The 15,000-nt window shown below is 47.0% G+C and overlaps 1 protein-coding gene across 2 annotated transcripts in view; it reads left to right on the top strand.

The window, feature by feature from the left end:
• appa (amyloid beta (A4) precursor protein a) overlaps positions 1–15,000 on the top strand; it is a 62,497-nt gene that overhangs the window by 26,612 nt on the left and 20,885 nt on the right. The window contains exons 2-6 of one of the 2 annotated variants that reach the window (XM_063217190.1): positions 7,430–7,597; positions 11,077–11,206; positions 11,632–11,744; positions 13,142–13,332; positions 14,934–15,000. The exon at positions 14,934–15,000 is cut by the window's right edge and continues 337 nt beyond it. In XM_063217190.1, the coding sequence (XP_063073260.1) occupies positions 7,430–7,597; positions 11,077–11,206; positions 11,632–11,744; positions 13,142–13,332; positions 14,934–15,000 (669 nt within the window). Of the gene's footprint in view, positions 1–7,429; positions 7,598–8,305; positions 8,326–11,076; positions 11,207–11,631; positions 11,745–13,141; positions 13,333–14,933 lie in introns of those variants that run through there. The other variant, XM_063217191.1, reaches the window with a different exon arrangement.

The following is a 15,000-nucleotide window of genomic DNA, read 5'->3' on the forward strand; positions in this document are numbered from 1 at the left end:
TTGTATGTATTAGTGCTAATAGATGTGTCCCTAAAATAAAGTGTTACCGTGTTTTTTTCTGACGATCTGTGCTACTTTTCTACAAGGGTTAGTCTATGAACACCCAAGTAAAGTAGTGGCTCAGTGGCTTTTCTCCTTGTCCACACAATGTGTCCTGTCCTGGTGGGCCATTAACTGTGGAGCCGTGGCGGGTTGAAGTTGAATGGGAAAGCGGCTGCAGAGCACAGTTTGGCAATGGCTTGGTATGTGGTGGCAGGCCTGCCTGGGTGAATGGATGGCTCAGAGTTTGTGTGTGTGTGTGTGTATGTGTGTGTGTGTGTGTGTGTGTGTGTGTGTGTGTGTGTGTGTGTGTGTGTGTGTGTGTGTGTGTGTGTGTGTGTGTGTGTGTGTGTGTGTGTGTGTGTGTGTGTGTGTGTGTGTGTGTGTGTGTGTGTGTGTGTGTGTGTGTGTTGTGTGTGGTTTGTCAGCACATTTGCCATGGCATTGCTTAGCGGCTGCTAACAGCACCTCCTCCTCCTCTACTGCTGCTCCTGTCTAGAGTGCTAGAGTGGTGAGGTAAAGAAGTGCCCTACCTTTCTTCCCAAAACGAGTGGAGAGGTAAGAGAGCCGCCCCCACCCTCCCTGGGACGTTGGCACAGTGACATTCTGGATGGCTTTGCGTAGCTTAGCCAGAGTCTCGCCTTCTCTTTCTCTCTCTCTCTCTCTCTCTCTCTCTCTCTCTCTGTCTTTCTCTCTCTCTCTCTCTCTCTCTCTCTCTCTCTCTCTCTCTCTCTCTCTCTCTCTCTCTCTCTCTCTCTCTCTCTCTCTCTTTTTTCTCTTTCTCTTTCTCTTTCTCTTTCTCTTTCTCTCTCTCTCTCTCTCTCTCTCTCTCTCTCTCTCTCTCTCTCTCTCTCTCTCTCTCTCTCTCTCTCTCTCTCTCTCTCTCACACACACACACACACACACACACACACACACACACACACACACACACACACACACACTTCACATATCCTCTAGGCAGGCACAGAGAATTTGTCACTGTCATGGGCCGTGTGTGTGTGTGTGTGTGTGTGTGTGTGTGTGTGTGTGTGTGTGTGTGTGTGTGTGTGTGTGTGTGTGTGTGTGTGTGTGTGTGTGTGTGTGTGTGTGTGTGTGTGTGTGTGTGCGCGCGCACAGCTGAAGTGCTTCAGGGTTTGCCTCCAAGCTCTCGAGACCACACTGTCTCAGGCATTCTAAATTTGAATGTGTGTGTGTGTGTGTGTGTGTGTGTGTGTGTGTGTGTGTGTGTGTGTGTGTGTGTGTGTGTGTGTGTGTGTGTGTGTAATTGTGTGTCTCTGAGAGTTGGTTTTAGTAAGATGTCTTAAATCACAGAGGAACAGCCACGGGCCCTTTCTCCCCTCGACAGATTTGTTCAGCCCACTCAAGTGGGCTGGGAGTGTGTGTTTAGTGCATGGCCTTGGCCAAATGGGGCTTTTCAAAGCACAGAAGGAGTGTGTGTGTATGTGTGTGTGTGTGTGTGTGTGTGTGTGTGTGTGTGTGTGTGTGTGTGTGTGTGTGTGTGTGTGTGTGTGTGTGTGTGTGTGTGTTTTGTGTGTGTGTGTTGTGTGTGTGTGTGTGTGTGTGTGTGTGTGTGTGTGTGTGTGTGTGTGTGTGTGTGTGTGTGTGTTAGTGTGTTTGTGTGTTTTTTTGTTGTGTGTTGTGTGTTGTGTGTTGTGTGTTGTGTGTGTGTGTGTGTGTGTGTGGGGCATACATGTGGTCTGGCCCGTGTTTCCCCCGAGATGGCTTTATCTACAGAGCATGGCTGCCTCACTGCAGCCTGTATGCTTCCGTAGCAATACATTACAGTACAGTACAGTGCTACTGCCACACAGACACAGACACAGACACAGACACACACACACACATACACACACACACACACACACACACACACACACACACACACACACACACACACACACACACACACACACACACACACACATTAAACACAAAAACACATTAACAAAACCTCTCTCTCTCTCTCTCTCTCTCTCTCTCTCTCTCTCTCTCTCTCTCTCTCTCTCTCTCTCTCTCTCTCTCTCTCTCTCTCTCTCTCTCTCTCTCCCCCACCCCCTCAGTGCACATGCAGAAACCATAGCACTTAGTGCATCATAGATCGTCATCTCCCCTGTCTCTCTCTCTCACTCTTTCAGACACCTTTCTGTCAGATATCACTTAGTGCAGCAGGCAGGCATGAGCAACGAATGCTTATCCAGCAAAAGCGACTGGGTGAGTGAATGAGAGAGAGAGAGAGAGAGAGGGGGGGGGGGGGTGGAAGATGACAGGAAAAGGCAGAATGAGTGAGATTGACAGCCAGAGAGAGACTGAGATGGTGGACGTGGACAGACAGAGTGAGGGAGCACATTTGTAAGAAAGTTCTGAGAGAGAGAGAGAGAGAGAGAGAGAGAGAGAGAGAGAGAGAGAGAGAGAGAGAGAAGAGAGAGAGAAGAGGGAGAGAGAGAGAGAGAGAGAGAGAGAGAGAGAGAGAGAGAGAGAGAGAGAGAGAGAGAGAGAGAGAGAGAGATGGAACATGGGAGGAATATGGGAGAGTGATAAGAGTGGGCAGAAGAGAGTGATGGAATAGAGCTGAGAGAAAGAGGAGAATATATAGGGCGTGTGTGGAAGAGAGTGAGTGAGTGATGCATGTGGACAGTAGAGAGAGGAGAAGCAGGTGGAATGGCCGATAGCTGTCTGCTCCCATCTCATCACATCCACCACTTAACCTCCTGTCCCTGCTTCTGTCTCCCAGTGTCCATCATATCCTTAATATGCTCTCTCTCTCTCTCTCTCTCTCTCTCTCTCTCTCTCTCTCTCTCTCTCTCTCTCTCTCTCTCTCTCTCTCTCTCTCTCTCTCTCTCTCTCTCTCTCTCTCTCTCTCTCTCTCTCTCTCTCTCTCTCTCTCTCTCTCTCACACACACACGTATATCTGTCTCTGCTACTCTGTGTGTCCTTGCCTTGTGTGTATCTTTGTTTAATTGAAACCAAACCAAACAAGGCTGGCTCAAAGGCGGAAGTCCAGAGGAGAAACAGGACAAGACGCTGGCAGTACAGGATTGATGCATTAGAAAGGGAGCACAGGGCAAGAAAGGCATAAGAGATCCCAGGCCCACCGCACCATTAGATCACTAGACCGATGGCCACCGCCATTCAGCTGCCTCTCATGGATTTTCCTGGCCTCAACCTCCGAGTCCTCACCTACACACTGCCCGCGGCCCGCACCATGCTTTCAACCAGGGCAAAGGTGTTTGCAAGGATGTATGAACAAGTATAAACAATGCATAAACAAGCTGAATCTAATCGTACACCTGTTCTTCAACTGCAACTGAGTTCTTTCATCGTATAGAAGGGGATCAATTGTACCGTTTGCATTTATTTTAATATTTCTGAAAACAAGGAAGATGCAAATAACTCTCCAGCCATTCAAGTGTAACTTAAGGGTTAGTGGCACAGCTGTGGTTTATCAGATTACCATCAGTTAGTCCGTCTGCAGTGTCTCACTCACTATCTGGTTGTGTCTCTGGCTGTGGGCTTTAGTGCAACCAGGAATCTGAGGACACGCAAATACTGAGGACAGTTGGCCTACATATCACTTATCTTAGCGAGCCATGTGGGGTAGCAGAGAGAAGTAGCTTTGCATAATAAATAGGAAATCCACAGGTGAACAGGTAACATGATTCCATGAACTGATAACTAACTCAATTCACTGGTATTGTTGATGAATATATTTGATTTTCCTGTGAAGTAATATAATAAAATTAGGAACAACAACAAAAAATTGCATTTTGGAATATGGAGGGTGGGTGAAAGGAGTTGGAAAAATATCCTTGGGTCCAAAATGGAGTCACAGCAGAAAAAGTTCGGAAACCACTGGCTTAATCAGTGTGGAGGCCATGGCTGAATCCACAACAGACAAGCAATACCTGTTCAATTCAACTAGGTCATCGTTCCACCAGACAGTCACCTGTCTGAATTGCACAGGTAAAACCAGACCATTTGGAATATGTTGCAAGTTGGTTTTCAACTAACTTGATTGTAACTTAAGAATCCAAGTTGGCCATCAATGACTGAAAGGCACTTCTGAACACAGTCGGCCTACATTGTACCATGTCACACAGCAACATGCCATTAGAGACCGACCGTTATGGGTTTTTCTAAGGCCAATGCCGATACCGATATTTAGCGGCCAGAGTCAGCCGATGGATCTGATGGCCGATGTGACCTGCCGATTTTTTTGGGCCGATTTTTAGGGCCGATATGCTATCGTATTATCCTCAATTTGCATGCTTAATATGCTTTGTTACTGAAAAAAATATTAATTGCATCCTCTTTTTGTTAAAATTTCACTTAGATTGTTCGTTACTATATTTTAGAGCGAAACATCATGCTGGTGGTCAACAGCATTGATCGTTCAAAGTAGATAGCTGCCTGCAGATGTGCCTGACTTAAAATCGGCGATGCCAAATAAGAAAATCGGCCGATTAATGGGTCGGTCTCTACATGCCATAGCTTAAAGCCACTTCTTTATCAGCATGGAGGCCACTGCGGGAATCCTTGACACAGTCAGACAAACAAAGAATGCAAACAAGGCCAAGTCGTCACCACCCCCGTCACCATCCGATCCCAGACGTCCCACACGCCATACCGCGCCCTGCTTCTTTTCTGGTCACTCCGGGCCAAAGACGTTTTGGAATTTGATGACTGTCCCTAAGGGCCTATTCACACTCGCACTTATTAGGTGGCAGCTGGGGGACTTTGTCCCCAATCCCTAGGAGGGAGGGAGGGAGGGAGGGCCTGACTGCACAGATGGGCCATGTGGTAGCTCTATGCCGTGTCACAGTGTCAAGTGTCACCGACGGCAGCAGCAGCAGCGCTGGGGCAAAGGCAGATTTGTCACCCTCCTCAGTGTGTGTGTGTGTGTGTGTGTGTGTGTGTGTGTGTGTGTGTGTGTGTGTGTGTGTGTGTGTGTGTGTGTGTGTGTGTGTGTGTGTGTGTGTGTGTGTGTGTGTGTGTGTGTGTGTGTGTGTGTGTGTGTGTGTGTGTGTGTGCATGCTCGTGTGAATGTGAGTGCAAACTTACGTACATGGATGAGTTGACTGAAAGAGACAGATTTGTGTGCATCTGTGTTTATCTGTGTGTGTGTGTGTGTGTGTGCGTGCGTGCGTGCGTGCGTGCGTGCGTGCGTGCGTGCGTGCGTGCGTGCGTGCGTGCGTGTGTGTATGAGTACTATGACGTTGTAATTGTGCTGTGCTGGCGTGTTGGTTTGCGTGTCCGCATGTGTGATCTCTCGCTCCGTGCTTGCTGGTAACTGGTAGAGGGATTTACAGATTTGGCAGTAGCCCGCTGTAGCCCCGGCAGCCATCCTAGCTCCAGTAATGCTAGCTGTCGGCATGTGGCGCAGGAAGGACACATAGTCCACTCCGTCAGGCACCACATCCTCCCCACCTTTTAATGACAGGAGACCTGATCTGTCTGAGCCTACCAATGTGTGTGTGTGTGTGTGTGTGTGTTTGCTTATGTGTTTGTGCCTTTGCGTGTGTGTTTTGCTGTGCGTCTTTGTCAGTCTGTTTGTGTGTGCTTTAGTCAGAGAGAATGCATGGCCATTCACTGCGTATTATCGGTCACAAATGAATCTTTGTGTTCAAGCCAATACATTCAAATCACTAACAAGATTAGAACACAAAACACTGCCATTCTCCCTTTCTCCAATCCCCCTCCCTCTATACCTCCCCCTCTCTCTCTCTCTCTCTCTCTCTCTCTCTCTCTCTCTCTCTCTCTCTCTCTCTCTCTCTCTCTCTCTCTCTCTCTCTCTCTCTCTCTCTCTCTCTCTCTCTCTCGCCCTTGAACTCTTTCTCCCTTGAACTCCCTGGCTCTCAAACACAATGCAGTCTCTCATAGGCTTTTTTCCTTCTCACCCCTTCCAAAAGCCCCAAATCAGGACTGAGGGACTCATTCATTTATTTTATTTTATTTTCCATTTCTTTCTTTCATTTGGTATCTCCATCTCTTTCTTTTCTGGTCTTACTGGTTCTTTCATCTCTTTCTTTTTTCCTTCTGTCTCTTTTGCTCTTTCATTCCCTTTCGTTCTTTCGTTCTTTCTTTCTTTCTTTCTTTCTTTCTTTCTTTCTTTCTTTCTTTCTTTCTTTCTTTCTTTCTTTCTTTCTTTCTTTCTTTCTTTCTTTCTTTCTTTCTTTCTTTCTTTCTTTCTTTCTTTCTTCGCTCTCTCACACACATACACAAAAACACCCACACACTCTGATCCTACAGTACTTACTATCTAGACAGAAACAAATCAGCTTTTATGCCCATTACCACTGGCCTTTTATGGCTATTACCGCTGGCATTTTCAGGAGTCCACCCTCTCTTTTTCTATTGTACCGTATATGTAGTAGAGGTAGTCAATTTAAATCCTTTTAGTGTTCCTACATAAATACTGATGTTGCAGTTGTAACCTTGACTGCAGGTGCACCCGGAAAAATATTTAAATTTCATTTTTGCTGTGTGTGTGTGTGTGTGTGTGTGTGTGTGTGTGTGTGTGTGTGTGTGTGTGTGTGTGTGTGTGTGTGTGTGTGTGTGTGTGTGTGTGTGTGTGTGTGTGTGTGTGTGTGTGTGTGTGTGTGTGTGTGTGTGTGTGTGTGCGTGAGAGAGGGAGAGAGATGGTACGCATGCATGCTTGCACGCGTGCATACGTGCGTCCACATGTGTGTTTACGGGTGTGTGCGTTTCATGTTGTAGCATGTCCATGTTTTCCAGTTCCTTCTCCACTGTTTGCACTAATTGAAGAGGTCGTGCTTCTCATGGTCTACCAGTACCTCTAATTAGTTCTCTCCACATCAAAGCCAATAGGAAACCCCCATCCACAATGATTGGCAGCCGAAGGGGCGGGGTGTAGCAACTAGCTAAATTAAGGGCCAAAATGCACTCAAGAAAGGCGGACCAACTGATCCCAGATGTCATTTGGTATTTCTTTCGTGTTGGTTTGCTGCAACGTTTGTTGCCTTGCTGAATTTCTTGAACGATCTATGACTTTGGAATAGAAATATAGATTTTTGTCTTGTTTTCCTGTCTTTTCCTGTCTTTTTTCTCTTGTTCTCTCTCTCTCTCTCTCTCTCTCTCTCTCTCTCTCTCTCTCTCTCTCTCTCTCTCTCTCTCTCTCTCTCTCTCTCTCTCTCTCTCGCATCCTTGTTTCTGCTGGCAGAAACACTAAATTAGCCTAGACTTGATAAGGATTTCATACACCCCATTTTTTTTCTCACTGACACCTGTCGGGTCCATGAATGTTCCCTCAAACACATCTGATGTGGAATGTGTTGTGTGTTTGTGTTATGTTTAACCGACGACATTGACGTACAATAAAATTTGTCTTAATGGTATCTCCTCCTCTTTTTCTTTCTCCCTCCATCTCCAGGTGCCGTCGGATGAAGGCGGCGGTCTGCTGGCGGAGCCCCAGGTGGCCATGTTCTGTGGGAAACTCAACATGCACATCAACGTCCAGACTGGCAAGTGGGAACCAGACCCCAGTGGAACCAAGAGCTGCATCGGAACCAAGGAGGGCATCCTGCAATACTGCCAGGAGGTAAGAGATGAAGGGATAGAGAGAGAAAGGAAGATGGATGGATGGATGGATGGATGGACGGTTGGAGAGGGGGTACTAAGAGCGAGAAGGAATTAGGGTAAGTGGGAGAGAGGGAGGAAGGGAAAGGAGAAGTGGGAGGCAGACCCTTCTGGAACAAACACCTGCATCAGGACCAAGGAAGGCATTCTGAAAGGCATCCCGCAATACTGCTTGTGAGAGATACGGAGGAATGAAGGGAGATAGAAGTATGGAGAGATGAAGAGAGAGGGGGATGAGGGGAGAAAGGAGGAAGAGAGAAGGGGAACCAAGGGGAGCTGCCCTCTGGCAGTAACCGCTGCATTGGAAGTAAAGAGGGCATCCCGCAATACTGCCAGGAGGTGAAAGAAATGGAGGGATGATGGGAGAGGAGAGGGAGGGGGGTTGGAGAGGTGGAGGGAGGGAGAGAAATTGTAGCCGGACCCCTCTTGGTTGAAGAATTGCAAGAGTTACATCAGAGATTATATGAGTATAGTAATCATATCCAGTCTCTGTGGTTACGTGGGCACCAATGAGGGCATCCTACAGTACTGCCGGGAGGTTGGAGATGAAGGGATGAGGAGAGAGGAAGGGATGGAAAGAGAGATGGATGGAAAGGGGGAGGAGGTGAGGGATATCAGAGAGAGACAGACCCCTGGGGTAACCAGAGTTACATGGGCACCAAGAAGGGCATCCTGCAATACTGCCAGGAGGTGAGAGATGAAGGGATGAAGGGAGAGAGGGGGACAGATAGATGAAAGAGAGAGAGAGAGAGAGAGAGAGAGAGAGAGAGAGAGAGAGAGAGAGCACAATCCATCTGGTATCAAGAGCTGCATTGGCAACTAGGAGGGCATGCTGCCGTACTGCCAAGAGGTGAGAGATGGAGGGATGAAGAGAGAGAGAGAGAGAGAGAGAGAGAGAGAGAGAGAGTGAGAACCTGAAACCAGAGGAATGACGAGTTGTGAAAAGCAGCATCAAAGAGGAAGTTTTCTGCAGTATGCCAAGGAGGTGAGAGATGGATTGGGAGAGAGGGGATGAAGAGGAGATGGAGGAGCAAGGAAGAGGGAAAGGTGGAGAGATGGAGGTAGGAGAAGGGAAGAGAAGAGGGACCTGGGAGAGAGAGAGAAAGAGAGAGAGTGAGAGAGAGAGAGAGAGAGAGGGAGAGGGAGGGAGAGAGAGAGAGAGAGAGAGAGAGATAAAAGCCTGCTCAGAGTGAAAGGGAGGAGACTGCGCCACAGAGGCAGGTGGTGATCAAAGTGGAAGAGGATGAAGAGGAAAAGGAAGCCGTATCGGTACTGTAGGAGCGAGGGATGGAGGGAGAGGGAGAAGTAAAAAAAGAAGGAGAGGAATAGTGGGCGATACAGAGAGGTGAAGTCGGAGTGGGAAGAAGAGAGAGAGAGAGAGAGAGAATGAAAAGGAGGAGATGAAGTGGAAGGTAGAACATGTAGAGATGTGAAGGAGAGGGGGGAGAAAGAGTGAGAGATGAAGACAGAGAGGTAGAAAGAGATAGCTATAAGAAGAAGATGAAGAGAAAGAGGGGGAAAGAGTGAAAGGAAGAGAGAGGATGGAGACAGAGAGGTGGAGGAGGGGGGGAGGTGGTAGTTGAGGGGTAGAAAAACAAATTAAAGGGAGATGATGAAGAAGAGAGAGAATGTAGAGAGGTGAAGGAGTAGGGGGAGAGATTGATGGAGGAGGAGAGAAAGAGAAGGAGAGGGAAGAGGAATAGTGGGAGGTACACTGAGGTAAAGTAGGAAAGGGATGAGGAAGTTGAGATGAGTTGCATTTATTGATCCTCTAGATGCAATGTTATTTTGCTACCTGTGCATTCACACAACACAACACACTAGGGAGACAGTGACATAGAAATATAGCAGTGACACTTCGTACAACGCATACAGTACATACTAGTTAAAGAAATAAATAGGTCCCTGTGTCCAGAAAATAGAATCACAACAATGTTTTTTAAAAAAATCAGCAGCTATTGTTAAGAAGTCTGATTGCTGTTGGAACAAAAGACGTCCTAAATCTCCTAAATAAGAGGAGAGGAAGGGGAAACGTTGAGGAAGAGGAAGGCAACGTTCAGGACAATTAGCGGAAGGCAAGGGAGAGGTGGGGGTGGGGGTGGGGTGAGGGTTGGAGGAAGTCCAATTAGTACGGGAGTGCTGGACATATGGAAACAATGAGAAGGCATTAGGAAAACACATTGAACAGAGGGCATAGAGAAAACAAAACAGATGAAGTCATTGAGTATGCAAGTAAACAAGATATGGAAGAAGGTGTGTGTGTGCGTGTGCGTGTGCGTGTGCGTGTGTGTGTGTGTGTGTGTGTGTGTGTGTGTGTGTGTGTGTGTGTGTGTGTGTGTGTGTGTGTGTGTGTGTGTGTGTGTGTGTGTGTGTGTGTGCGTGAGTGCGTGTGTGTACCAGCAAATGTCCCTCATAAGATTAGAAAAATAGAAATGTGGTTGGGGTTATTAAATATTATTTTAACTAAATAAAAACATTGGCTTACTCACAGGTTGTAGTTAGAGATGGATACAGATGACAGATGTTGTAAACTTATCCTGTTATAAAGGAAGTCAATGGGAGGTCTCCATGAGGCTAGCAATGGGGGGTTATGTGCGCTAAACTGACCCAGACCACATGTGAGCTGTCGGCCATGGGGACCTGGCTTTGAGTTTGATGAGTTCACAATCCTAGCCCATCTCACTCTCCCACTCTCCTCCTGTCTGCATCTTCACTGCCCCATGCAGTAGGTTATTAACTCAATAAAGCCTCAGGCACCTGCCAAAAAAACGCCAGCTGAATGCCTAAGCCTTTTTTGGGAAAAGGTGCCCTCAGCTTATAAAAACCTAAATATCACAGCCTCCGAAACACATAAAACATGAAATAAGGGGTATTTAAAAGCTAGGACCCTCATATTGCATTAGAATGTGTTCATTCAGTTCTAACATACCCACAAAGCTGAAAAACATAATTAGGCCAATGCTGTATGCATGTACCCCCATTGACATGCATATGCGACTGTTGACCAATTTGTGGTGTTTTCGTTCTATGGTGCTGCGCCATGGAATGCTGTCTATAAATGGGATACACATCTACATGAATTATCAGAACCCGAAGTACAAAACCCACTAAATCTGCGGTCGCTAAATGCACATAAAGAAGTAGTGTATTCCTGTCCCGTCCTCTAAAATGCCAGTGGCGTGATAGGGCAGATCCCTATGCCCTCGAACCTGCTTGGTTAAGCTAACCAAGGGAGTGGTAACACTTTGTAAGTAAGACCACAGGCTTTGGCCGTAGTATGCTATTTCATGTACTACTTTCGGAATCCCATGACAGTTCAAGGTAACATGACTAAAACAAGTTGCGGACTTCCAAACTTAAATAAAGGCTAAAGCGGCCCAAAAACACATTAAAAAGGACAGTAATGCAAGCGTACGTTGTGTGTCGTGTGTGTTCTTGCAGGTGTACCCCGAGCTGCAGATCACCAACGTGGTGGAGGCCAACCAGCCGGTCAGCATCCCCAACTGGTGCAAGAAGGGCCGCAAGCTGTGCCGCAGTCACCTGCACATCGTGGTGCCCTACCGATGCCTGGGTACGCTACTGTGTGTGTGTGTGTGTGTGTGTGTGTGTGCGTGTGCGTGTGTCTCGACAAATGCCAAAAGGCAATGGTAATATCAAACAAATAATTTCAAACAAAACAATTGACTGTTCAGTGAGTAGCGAAAGTAATGCTATTTAATTGACCGGGGAAGACTTTGTAAAGGTAATGTGAGTACATGGGTGTGATTGTTGTCACTATGTTAATATTTTCTATGCAGTGTATCTCCATTTTTATACCTAACAACTTCATGTCTACGTCCTCTCTCTCTCTCTCTCTCTCTCTCTCTCTCTCTCTCTCTCTCTCTCTCTCTCTCTCTCTCTCTCTCTCTCTCTCTCTCTCTCTCTCTCTCTCTCTCTCTCTCTCTCTCTCTCTCTCTCTCTCTCTATCTCTCTCTCTCTCTCTCTCTCTCTCACTAGTGGGTGAGTTTGTGAGTGACGCCCTGCTGGTGCCTGACATGTGCAAGTTCCTGCACCAGGAGCGCATGGACATGTGTGAGAGCCACCTGCACTGGCACACCGTGGCCAAGGAGGTGTGTATGAGCACGCACACACACACACACACACACACACACACACACACACACACACACACACACACACACACACACACACACACACACACACACACACACACACACACACACACACACACACACGGCATCACATCGAGATATACACATACATTCATTAACATGCATGGCATGCACACGCAAACCGTACGTACGTACACCCACCCACCCACTCACACACACACACACACACACACACACACACACACACACACACACACACACACACACACAATTAGAAATGCATAAACCATACATGTATACACAGACAGGGCTGGACTGGCTATCTGGCATACCGGGCATTTCCTGGTGGGCCCTGCATCCTCGTGGGCCCCTATTTTCAGAAATGTTTTAAAAAAAATTAAAAAAATAAACCACAAGTGCCCAGGCCCTAATTCTCCCCCAGTTCAGCCCTGTACACAGACGTACTGTACACATGCATACACACAGCAGAACCATCTGACTCAAGAGGACAGAGGCAGGCATCAGGGCCTGATTGTTTGATCTGTCTGGACATAATGATTAAATGCAATCTGCTGTAGGCCCGCGCTGTCCCTTTCCAGTGCATTAAGTGCATTGTGTATTAAGTGCATTGTGCCGTTGGCCTACCCTGTCTCTCTGCATTGCATCTTGCCCAGACCCGACCCGGGAACACACATAATCAGATCCATTGATCACATCAGTGTCTTGTGTTCTTTACTTTAATTCCTTTCGGTGTGTGTGTGTGTGCGTGAGCGTGTGCGTGTGCGTGTGCGTGCGCGTGCGCGTGCGCGTGCGTGTGCGTGCGTGCGTGCGTGCGTGCGAGCGAGCGAGAGAGAGAGAGACAGAGAGAGAGAGAGAGAGAGAGAGAGAGCGAGCGAGCATATGTATTTTTGCTTTCCCCAGGGCAGACTCCTGACATGATGTTTAGTTTAGTTTAGTTTGTGAGTGTGTGTTTGTGTGTGTGTGTACTCGTTATTTCCTCTTTATTAAAAAAAACAACAAAAAAAAAACAAAAAAAAACTAACCCCTCTTTGCAATTGCACTTGTTGTTCTGTATATCTCCTGTGCACTTTGTATTTGCTTGTGATGTTGGCTTGATTATGTCCTCTTTTGAAAGTCGCTTTGGGTATAAAGTGTCTGCCAAATGCAATGTAATGTAATGTAATGTAATAATGCTTTTGTGTGTGTGTGTGTATTCGTGCTAAGGCTGTAATGGTAGACGGCCAGCACCACAGGACATTTGTGCCTCAATGAGATATCATGTCGCATCATCTCACCCGCCTGGCTAAATGAGTTTGAACGAGTTAATTTCTATTAATGTCTTTTTATATATCTCATTAACTCTCCACCCCCCTCCCCTTCCCCCTTTTTTACAGTCCTGCGGCGACCGCACCATGAATCTCCATGACTACGGCATGCTATTGCCGTGCGGCATCGACCGTTTCCGCGGCGTGGAGTTTGTGTGCTGCCCCAACGAGGCGGAGCAGGAGGCCGACAGCGCTGAGCTGGAGGTGGACGACTCTGACGTGTGGTGGGGAGGCGCCGAGACCGACTATGCTGACAACAGGTACACACGCGCACACACACACACACACACACACACACACACACACACACACACACACACACACACACACACACACACACACACACACACACACACACACACACACACACACACATTGGTAGGCTCAGACAGATCAGGTCTCCTGTCATTAAAAGGTGGGGAGGATGTGGTGCCTGACGGAGTGGACTATGTGTCCTTCCTGCACCACATGCCGACAGCTAGCATTACTGGAGCTACGATGGCTGCCGGGGCTAGAGTGGGCTACTGCCAAATCTGTAAATCCCTCTACCAGTTACCAGCAAGCACGGAGCGAGAGATCACACATGCGGACACGCAAACCAACACGCCAGCACAGCACAATTACAACGTCATAGTACTCATACACGCACACACGCACACACACACACACACACGCACAGATAAACACAGACACACACAAATCTGTATCTTTCAGTCAACTCATCCATGTACGTAAGTTTGCACTCACATTCACACGAGCATGCACACACACACACACACACACACACACACACACACACACACACACACACACACACACACACACACACACACACACACACACACACACACACACACACACACACACACACACACACACACACACACACACACACACACACACACACACACACACACACACACTATCTGCAAACAAATGAGATATCCTGTTGTGCTTTTGAATGCGCCACATGAATCTAACGTTCATCATCACTTTATTGCAACAATGAATGCTTCACTCTCTAAACCCCCCTGTTTCTGTTACATCAGGTTTTAATCTGCAGTCTAAATCAGTGTGATTGGATGAATGTATCAGGTTCAAAGGACAGAGGATATTGCTTTGTGATCCAGTAGTTTTGGAACAAAGAGAAAATGTCCTCACTACACAGAGGATGTAATAATAGACTAAGCACATCCATATAGGTCCAGGACTAAGGGTAGAAGAAGGCAGACAGATCCATTATATTTGACACACTGATGTACGCGTACACACAGTCAGATGAACACTCCCATATCTAGTCTGTAAAAATCTTATTGGTGACCTTGCTATGTTATTACACAAATTTGATGCTAAAATGCTCAAGGAGCCAACAAGGTTTCTACCAACAGAGACAGGAAGCTTTAAATCTTGGTGTTCTCAGTTTTCTCTCTTCATCTTTCGGTCTTTGTATTTGTCCTTCAATTGTTCTCATTTTTAATTTAAATTTTTGTATTCAGAAAAGGAAGAAAGGAGTCACACACTGGAGCTGAATGCAAAATCAAAAACTGTATTAAACAAAGCCGAAAAAAGTAAATAAAACCGACAGACAGGGGACAAACGTTTCGGGTCTAGCCCATCATCAGTGTTCCCAGTTTGGTGGGACAGCAATCAGAGTCATTTCGCCAGTGGTCCATTCTAAAGCAGCTGTTTTTGCATCCTTTCCAGTCCATGAGAGTTGTCCATTTTGCCACCACAATTGTGATTGAGAGCACATATATTATATATTCCTTGTCTGTACTCCCACTATCCCATTTCCAAGCAGGCACACAATGGGGCAAGAGGTAATACATCATATTAAATACAGCATTTCCCATCTCTCTAGCAATGCCAAAGAAGCCCAGGCTGCCGAGCGGGAACCAGAGCAGGTAGAGGAACAGCAACAGCAGCAG

This window comes from Engraulis encrasicolus, chromosome 15 (genome assembly GCF_034702125.1).
Source record: "Engraulis encrasicolus isolate BLACKSEA-1 chromosome 15, IST_EnEncr_1.0, whole genome shotgun sequence".
In the NCBI taxonomy this organism is placed as follows: Eukaryota; Metazoa; Chordata; class Actinopteri; order Clupeiformes; family Engraulidae; genus Engraulis; species Engraulis encrasicolus.